General features: G+C 32.8%; 1 protein-coding gene across 2 annotated transcripts; it reads right to left on the reverse strand.

Moving 5' to 3' along the window:
* Positions 1 to 413: 413 nt before the first annotated feature.
* On the reverse strand, positions 414 to 3,701 carry LOC147409120 (transcription factor bHLH143-like). 2 transcript variants are annotated; one of them, XM_086425633.1, is made up of 3 exons: positions 3,541 to 3,701; positions 2,605 to 3,139; positions 414 to 2,416 (listed from the first exon to the last, which is right to left on the reverse strand). In XM_086425633.1, exon 3 carries the CDS (start codon positions 2,191 to 2,193, stop codon positions 1,144 to 1,146), a length of 1,050 nt encoding a protein of 349 aa, XP_086281759.1. In that variant the 5' UTR covers positions 2,194 to 2,416; positions 2,605 to 3,139; positions 3,541 to 3,701; the 3' UTR covers positions 414 to 1,143. The 2 variants fall into 2 exon arrangements, with proteins under 2 accessions (XP_086281759.1, XP_086281766.1); XM_086425640.1 differs by lacking the exon at positions 3,541 to 3,701 and having other exon boundaries at positions 2,605 to 3,158.
* Positions 3,702 to 10,415: the final 6,714 nt, after the last annotated feature.

A 10,415-nucleotide genomic window follows, 5' to 3' on the forward strand; every position in this document is an offset into this window, starting at 1 on the left:
CTAATCTTAAAGGACTAATTTTGTGTTTCCATTCTTCATAGAATAATATTATATAAATACTTGTGACTTGCTTTGTACGATGTCTATGTAGCTGACTTGATGTGGCAAGTGTATGTTTTAATAAGTTGAAATCAGCTTTACTATCTTCACCTCTTTATAAAACAACAACAACAACAACAAAAAATACCATTGTGGTAGTCCTATGGGCAATATTTTTTACTTAAACCCTTGGACCGCAAAGGCCCATGTAAATTGATTATCAATGTCGGGACAGACCCCTTTGCCTCACCAACACATCACTTTCTCATCCTTAAAGGTGTGAATGCAAACAAAATATACAAATGCAGAGACGACGTAAAATTATGAATCACATCTAACCAACCACTCATAAATCCAACAACACAAACAATCAATAATAAATAATATGAACTATGAAGAGAACTATTACAACACAAAACCCACCTACATTACCAACCAACCTACTCACCAGCAGTTAATTTTAATAAGAACACGTAAACACATCAAACTCTACTAATTCCTGTAAAGTGGACCCTCTTTATCGCACAATCGTCCATCCTCGCACGTGAACACTGTCAATCCTTATTGAACAGTGGTGGCCCCCATAACCCGCGTCGCGTGTGCATCCGTCCCCACATTTTATATATTAATAAAATAAAAATAAAAATAAGTCGGTTCCATAGAATGGACCCCAACCCAGAGAAATTTCCTTTTCTTGTTGTAAAGACTCGGAAAGAGACACTCAATAAAGGATAAAAAGAAAAACAATAAAAAGATGACAAGGTCTCACAATGGGTCCCAATTCACCAAACGCGCATGCACTCTTGGGTGGGACCCAGCCCAGGCCTACTCACACGCATTCAATTCTCCCCCTGAATTATAACATAAATACAATAATAATTTCTGGTCAACAACTTCCAGCCAAATCTCAAGGGTCCCGTACATACACATACTAAGAGCTATAACGATGGTGCATCCGAAAATTACTAATTCCTAATTCATCAATCATATAAGCAAGAAAGACTCCAACTCAGCTACTCTTCTGTTCTTAGAAGTTTTCTCTCATGTTGGACAAACCCATCAACCACCACATTTACTACTACACTACTGGTGCTAGAACTACTACTACATAATTTCTCCCAAAGATTTAGTTTTGAGTTTCAGGAACCTTAGATATTGGATTGCTTCATCAAGAACCAACATAGCATCATCATTGCTTTGCCCACCTGGAATTATGCTCTTCAGGATGCTTATGGTCTCTTGTATCCTCTCCCTTTTCAAACGTTTGTTGGCAGATAGAGAACCCAGTTCTCCTCCTTGGGTCTTGCCTTCCACACAGCTTGACTGGACATCCTCACCCCCCTCCTCACATGATCGATTGGGTTTCCCTGAACTAGCAGTGTCCACAAGTGACAATACATCATCCTCATGTTGTCTCTTTCTTTTAGTTGGACCAGCAGAACTACCAACTTCTTCTGCACTTTCTTCAGCTTCCACGCGCTTTTCATACCCCATCATCATTTGGCACGGGGAATGACCTGTGCTTGTTTCTTCATCCTCGTAATCATCATCATCTGAGTATAGTAAAGCATTGAGTTCTTCTGTATCTTCATGCATTTCACTTCTCGCACCAGTTTCCTGATTCTCATTTAGCCCATCAGGGAAGACGGACCCAGCTTGATAAATAGGGTCACTTTTCATCATTGGTTCTTCAACAGGTAATGCACAAGCACCAAGTTGTCTTGGGTTCATGGAACTTGGGTGTTGGACAGGAGAACCAATCAAAGAATTGAAAATCAAGCTTGTATGATTCCCATTTTGATCAAAAACAAGAAAACCCTTCGGACCAATAGTTGATACTGCATTTGTTGAGACCCCTCCATTTCCCACACAAGGGAGAGCAGAGAACTGTTTGGGAGCAGAGTTGGGAGTTAGGGTCAAGGCCTGGCGGTGACGGGGTAAACAATAAAACCACCCATTAGGTACATTTGGTCGGTTCGTCTTCAAATGAGGTAGCTCAGAGACTCCAAACTCCAAAGATCCATTTGAAGAAACCATTCGAGTGTAAGGGTTTGCATAAGCTGGTGGGGAATTTTGCCACCTTGGGTATGGTGAAACGCTCGTGCAGTTTAAATTGGGTGATTGCCAAGGCGAATGCTGATGATCCTTTTCCATCCAACCAAACTAAGACCTCTCAAAGATGGTCAATGTTGGTCGATCAAGTGTAACCGATACAAAGATATCAGAAGATTGACTGTATTTGTATCTAGGATGTTTGATTACTTGCCACCTCTCTCACGAAAGAAGAAAAATACTGCAAACTCCAGCTTAATTTGAACAAGCAAACAATTCAAAGCATCTACGTTACAGGTTTAAGCAAATGGCGGAAATATTCAGCCTGACAAAAAAAAAAATTGATCTAATAAGGTTCAACACAATCACCATCAGTTAAGGAATCTGAATCATAAATACTAACTAGAGAATATTAGACGGGTTACAACATGAAAATTATTCAAACTTCGCTTAACTCAAATCAAAATAGAAAATAGTATCTATAGAACTCAATATAAAAAGTTTCTCACTGACCTGGCAATCTTGTAAAGGTTGAAAGCATGCTATGATTCTAACTATAATGGTCGCACTTCCTGCAATCCCACTCTCGTGTTTCAATGCCCGGAATCTTGTTTGGCTCGCTGCTTGGCACACCATAACTTCTTTCGATCTTTTAAAAAAAAATCCCAAAATCTACCCGAAAACCGGATAACAATTGAAGACACGTAATAGATAGACTCAAAACCCAAACTAGAAACAAAGATCAAAACCAGAACAGATTTCTCAAAGAGGAGAAAAATGAGATTAATTGGAAATCGGGGTTTGCTCTTTTGGTTCAGCTGATCCTACGGATACAGCAAGTAAGGATAACGAAGTGGTTGGATCCCATGGACAGATCAGAAAATAACAGTTTGAAAGAGAATCGAAGTGGAGAAGATCAATTTGAAAGAGAGATTTACAAAATAACTCTACAGTATAAGTTCAAAGAGACTACTTTCCGGATTACTTCGACCGACAGACTCAACCACAGCATACTGTTTTCTCTGTAGAAGCTTCAATTCGAGGTCCCCTGCAATAGTTCTATTTAGGTCAGATCTCAGCTAACATTTTGAAGCGAAAACCTAAAGATCAACAAGAATCTGTTCAACAACATTATAGAATTCCAAAAAAAAAAAAAAACTACGTTATCAAGAAAGAATCTGACAAGTAATGGATGAAAAATAAATACAATTCCAAATGATAAAAAATAAAGAAAAAAAAAAAAAAAAAGGAAAAATCTTCAGATCTTCAAAGATATCACTTTTAAGTTTCAATAGCGAAAAGTCAACAAATAAAGGAGAAAAAAATCAAATCTTTCATGAAAAAAAACTCAAAAAACAGAAAATCAATAGAGAATCCATCTCTATATACGCAAATAGAGTTCCATTTTAAGCATTCAAACAAGAAACCATGAAAGATCTAGAAACTTACAGCAAAATATCTAGTACAGAATTGCTCTCCAAAGATGAAAAAGTGTGGATTTCTTCGATCTTCAAGACGAAAAGACACAGAAAACTCTAATAGAAAGCAGAGACAGAGATGAAGATAAAGAGAGGAGAGAAACGCTACACATACACGGAGTGAAAAAGGGCAGAAGAGGTCCAAAGATTATATAATAACGAAATGACATAAGTACCCTTTTAGTTGGGGCACATTCGTGTACAATAACATCGGAATATAATTACGGGGGAAGCACCCTCCGTAATCCGTGGAATAAATGATGGTCCCTCTATACTCAATAATCTACTAACCGTCCGATTTAATTCGAACGGTTTGATGAACAGGTAAAGTCGAATCTTCAACCTGGCGTATAATCATGGAGAATCTTATTTCCCAAAAGTACCCTCTTATTTTTATCAAAATTACATTTACAATCCTTAATTTGCTAACCAAATTAAAGTAGTTAAGGGAGAATTCAATTATTGCAGCAACTTTAGAATACCTTTACATGGCGTCCGACTTTCATGTGAGCTCGTTGTACAAGAATTTAGGGTAAATTACACATTGACCGCCTGTAATTTGGCATAATTCCATTTTGACCCTCTAATGTATTGGTAATTGCACTTAACTCCGTATAGTTATCTAAGGGGTTCAGTTACCCCTTCCATCAAATTACAGTCAACTAATAGATAAATTCCTATTTAAAAAACATCATATTGCCAAATTTAAAATTTTAATTCTTTTTTTATAAATAAAAATATGCATGTGAAAAAAATGAGTTCAATGAATGCCTAGAGGGGGCATTTTTATTATTATTTTAAAATTTATTTTTTTCTAATATAAAATAAGAGAACAAAATTGTAAAATAAAATCTAAATTTTAAGACCCTGTTTGTGAAAAGGGAGGAAAGAGTAATTATCAAAATGTTAAGAGGTCAAAATGGAATTATACCAAATTACATGTAGTCAAAGTGTAATTTACCCAATAATTTATTATAAGTTGGCAAATTTTGACATTTGATTATTCACAAATATATATATATATATATATATATATATATATATATTATCATCTTCCAAAATCCAATTACTTGTTGTCTAATGTCTTATGATTTTTGTTTGTTTGGTTTTTTTTTTTTTTTTTTGAGTGGGAGGAGTGGGGGTGTTCCACTAGTCTCTATGCAAAATTTTTGGTGCATTTAAACACAAAAGTTAGACTTGATCGATGACTCTCGTGCATTTTTTTTATCGATCTGCTAGACTTGAACCCACAACCTCAAAGTTGCTCTACAATGTGTCAAATCAACTGAGCTATGGGTCTAAGTCCAACTTTCACGCATTCAATTTAATAATTTTTTCATTGTTGACTCGTGATATTCATATTTAAGGTTTGAATCTTACAAGAAATGTGGATCCAATGAAATATGAAACAAGGCATAGAGATCGTCAACCTTTTTTACTTATATGAGGAGTTCATATCAAGCATTTGTTTTATTGTTAATTAAAAATAATTCTGAGGTAACCTCAAGATTGGACCTCACATCACACACCTTGATGTGAAAATGTACGGGACCATAAATACTTTCCTCGAGATATGAATGAGAAAGTATCTATGGTTCCTACCCACTTTCACAGCAAGTTATTATATGAGGTCCAATCCTGAGGTCACTCCAACACAACTCTTTAATTAATGATAGGATTATTGAAATGCCAAAACTTCCATTTGTTAAGTTTAGTCTCTAATAAGAATAATAGTATTAAAAAAGTTCTAATTAAGTTTTTTACAGTCATATCTTTATTAAATATTTTAATTAGCTATAAAATTCTCTTTTAGCCCATTGTTTTCAAATTTGATGTGTCCTCCTATCTTTGATAATTTTATTATAAAATATTTATCAATAAATACAATTTAAGTGATTTAGAGTACTATATTTTAGTGAATAATATTAGTTTTGAATTTCAATATTGCAAGGTAGGATTTTTGAGTGGTAGAAGACGATGAACTTTTGGATAGAAAAATTAAGAGTTTGTCTAAAAAGGATTAAGACATGCGTGAAAACATCTTATGAAACTAAAGAATCAATATATTAAACATAATTTATCATAGAAATTAAAAAAATTTGATCATAACAAGTTTTGGGAAGAAAATTCAGGGATTTCTTCGCTAAAGGTTGTTGAGGACCTTTAAGTTATTTTCACTAATCTATGTAGCAGAATACCAAGTTTGAGGGGCTTGTTGGAAACAAATATCACCATAACGTAGGTCTCAATCACCTTCGAAATACTTGAAGAATGGTATTATTCAATTGGCACATGAAGTTCACGTGCCTTCCACTATATTAATTTATGACTGATTTAAAAAAAAAAAAAAAAAAATTTACCTTTTGTCAGCACTAATTTATTTTTAAGTGTAAAAGTGCAGTTGTTTTATCCATTAAAGTGAAAGGAGAATTGCTCTCATCAATTATACAATACTAAAGAAAGATTAAATTAAACAAATAAGGATTAGCCATGATTCCATGGAATCTAAAGGATCTTATGCACAGAAGGTAAGATCTACACTCCTCAATTATTTATGCAATTTAGTATAAATAATAAAAATAATATATTTAGGGTCATCCCCTCGTGTTTAGACAGTAGGGGACAAAGCAACACATAGAAAGCACTTTAGTCCCATAGGTAAGCATTAAACCTTCTCTAGATTAATTAAGGAAGAAAGGGAAGGCACAAATTAATAAATTACTTTAATTAATTGGATGTTCATTTGGTTATTTTTCCTAATAGTCATGTCTTATGTTAATAATATTTGTATTTGTTAATGACAATTTTGAACCGATAAGCTATTAATGCCCGTAGGTCGTGAGTTCAATACTTAGTATGAGTATTAATTCCTTAGGGGACACCTGCGAGGACGCATCCTTACTTACTAGGTAAGTTTACCAGGTGCGTGTGCTATGCGGGCGTTGCATGTTCCCCGGAACCCGTGGTCTTGACTGGTCTTTGGACAAGACCATGGTATATGGACTTGGTAAAGTTCAGATAAAAACCTGATTCATTGTCTATCGGGATACCTGATTATCAAAAAAAATATCATATTTGTTTTTATTGCTTAAATCCATTATTTGTCATTATTTTTTTTTTTTTGTTACATCATTGGTAATCAATATATAAAAAAATATATTATGTTACCTCGTATCATGAAACAACAAGAACACTAATCTTGCATAATTAAAAGAAAAAAAAATGATAAACATCCCAAAGGGTCTGTTTTGTTATATATTAAAGATAATTAAGAGCATACGGAGGCAATTATTAAATTAAACTCAAGTCTGTTGTATATCAATCATATAATTTATTAACTTGTCAAGGTGATACCTTAAAAAAATATTTTGTTCCACCACCACCTACAACAAAAACAAAGCCTTATCTTAAGGATTCAAGGTTCTTATTCCTCTATATCACTATGTCCAAAGTCAATTTTTTGTTATTTTGAGTAAATTCATATGTGGCTTAAAAGTTCTTTCGGATATTTCTTTTGTTCTTATAAGACTTTCAACTTGAATATTTCTTTTATTTGAAAATATAAATTAATGAACCAAAGATTTGGGGTTCTTGCTCCTCCACATTACTTTGTTCAAAGTCATTTTTTTTTTATTTTTTATTTAGAGTAAGTTTATATATGCTTTCAATGTCATCATCCAAGTTCTCTTGGGTCTTCTCATGTTTTTTTTTTTATGGCCTTTTAGCATGATATTTCTTTTATTGGAAATAATTAATTAATGGTCTCCGTCGATTATATCCCAACCATTTTTTAGTGATTTTATAAATTATAATGATCTAACTAATCTAATTATTATCGTTGTGACACATGTTAGATGGCAATTGTTTTAAATTAGAGAAATAGATCAAATGAATTTCTTTTTGATTGTTGGTGTGTCTATGTGGGGACATGAGACCATGGAGCCAATTGGTTGTGGATTCTCCAACAAAAGCACCCACGCTTGGAAAGCCAAATAACACTCTCACCACCACCTTCAAAGATCAAATGTTGTGCTCTTAAAATACTCAAAAAGAAATACAAAAGAAGCAAAGAAGGGAATCCATGTTCTCTCACATAATATATTTTATTACATCCCACTTGCTTTCTTAGACTTTAATCCCATTTTTTCAACTTTATACTATACACATTCATAAAATAATTACCCCCATTAGAAAGTGTCAAACACTTCCATTTAAAACATTTTCTTTTTGGTGTGTGGGAAATTATTTGATTTGAACAGAGTCCACCATGAACCTTCATCATCACAAACGTGTGGTAGGCACGCTTATGATGCTCAAGCAAGATCCATGTGAAGATGGGTATTTTTTGAAGTTTTGATTTGAGATGTAAAAGCTAATCAAAATGTGCATAATGTTTAAGTCTCAAGGATTTTCAGGGAAACTTCATCAGTGTTTGATGAAACATCATTTAGGACCAGTTATAACCCTTTAATTTGCCTTCAATTGCAAGAAACAAAACCATCATATTTTTTTTTTAAGATGTTAATTCCCTCATTTATTACTCTAGAAGTGTCTAGATGACATATAATTAAGTTGTGCCACTAGACTTAGGGGTGTCAATGGATTGAAGAGAACTGAAATCTGACCCAATACCCATTCCAATTATAAATCGATAGGATTTGGATCCCGATACTAAAATTAAAAAAAATATAGTTCTGACTAGAAAAATTCCAAGACTGAGACAATAGTGATTAGATTGATCCCACATCGACCCAATCTGATCCATGGCCAACCCTACTACTACTAAAGCCAAAGTAAAAGAATTTAGACCAATTTGAAAAAAATGACTAGCTTGTTTATCAATGCAATGAAGGAGAGCTAGGGTTTAACCTTCGTCAAGTCAACAACGAAATCTCAACGTGAAACTAAATTGATTGAAGTTTCTTCATCGAATCAACTTGGAAAAAAATTTGGTTGAGTAGACTTGAGTACCACAAGTCTATAATTAAGTTGAATTCAAACCTTATTAATCCTTTAAAAAAGAAAAAAGATAAATATATTCATAAATTTTAAACTAGAAATTTGTTGAGATGTTGAGTAAAATATAATTGAGGTAGGCATACTTGATAAACCCCCGTCTCTTTCTATTGACTTAACAACCATTGGTTGGTTTGGATCTTCCTCTCATTCTTTTAGGATTTTTACTTTAATATTTCAATGCAAACCATACTTATAAATGAGACAGAGAGAGACAGAGAGAGAGAGAGAGAGAGAGATATGAACAAAACTTTGAACCCAAATCTAAAAGTAGAAAATTAAACACTAACGCACCAATAAAGAAAGGGTTATAACCAAATTTTATTAATAGAGAAGAAATAAATATAGACAAGACTAGTAATAATATATTTGGTAAAAGATTAACATCTAATTAGATCTCGTCCATATTGATATTCGATAAAACCCGATCTAATAAGAATTTGATATGATACTTAGGAGTTCGATTTTTGTTCTAATTGATCATTATCAAATTAACCTAAGAAATTTTAAATCAAAGATCTTAGCATAATTTCAAAACTCGTCCGAAACGTATCACTCGAGTCATCTCGATATCAGGCAAAAACAAGAAAGACAGACAAATCAATTTTTCAGATGAGATTTAAAATCTTAAATTCATTTTTCTCATTTTTGAACGAGATGTCTCAAACATAATTGAAAATTCATTCAAGATGACTCGATATCAAACATGGACAAGATGAGATTCGAAATCAAGTTTGTATGCTAAATTATAGATTATATGCTAAATCATACTTCGAATATTTTTCTAAAATATATATTTTAAATTTACTCATATCAAAATCTAAATTGTTCATTTTTATAGAAGTACAAAATAAATCCCATTTATGGATAATTGATTGGACAGGTAATTTTCAGGTACAATATGATTGCAAAACTTCAGAAAATTCAGAATACGTAGGCAGCAAGAGCAATGGCAAGGGATTACTTGACTATAATGTTCTTTTGTTGTATACTATCAAAGTGTAGGCCCCACAATTAGACCTTTGTTAATCATGAAAACCAACGGTGCACGTGATTACATGAATCATCTGTTGGATTCTATTCCATCCACCATTCGAAAGTGAAATATTCACAAGATCACCACGTGTCATGAGATTGTAGACTCTATTTTGATGTTTAAATACCATTAAACCGTACTTCATTTATGGATTTAGACATACACCCCCAACGTTTTGGTGAATATTTGATGTACTCTAATATTGTTAAAATTATAATATGCCCCCTTCACCTTGATCTTCTTTAAAAGATTAATCGAAATTGACATAAATAACCTCATCTCCAATCTCTATCAAATTTGATATTTCTTCAAAATTTTATAACCTTCCACTTTTTCAAATTAATGAGTTATTTTTAATCTATTAAACCTTATTTTATATCAATCATTTTCCATTTATAGAACATCTTTGATTTTTTGTATCTAAGATTTCATTATCTTTTACTTCTTCAAAACCTCAATCTTGTTACTACATTTTGAAGACTAGAGTATATAGAATTTACGATTGAGGAGTAAGGTTAAAAAATTCTTACCCAAGATGTTGGGTATGAGTAGACCTTTGTTGGGTTAGGGATCAACCCATGCACATGACCAACCTGACCTCGAGTATAAAATGCTCAACCCACGTTTTCCTAAGTCGACTTGGTCAGATTGGCTCATTCCTTATTAATACTAGATAATTTAATAATAATAATAATAATGTTTTATATAAAATAAATTGTATGTAAAAAAATATAAAATATAAAATTATTTATTTAAAAAAAATGATGATTAATTAAAGTTTGAAATGTGAATTA

The sequence above is a fragment of the Akebia trifoliata genome, chromosome 2 (assembly GCF_017979445.1).
Source record: "Akebia trifoliata isolate Shusen 1 chromosome 2, ASM1797944v1, whole genome shotgun sequence".
NCBI classification, from domain to species: Eukaryota; Viridiplantae; Streptophyta; class Magnoliopsida; order Ranunculales; family Lardizabalaceae; genus Akebia; species Akebia trifoliata.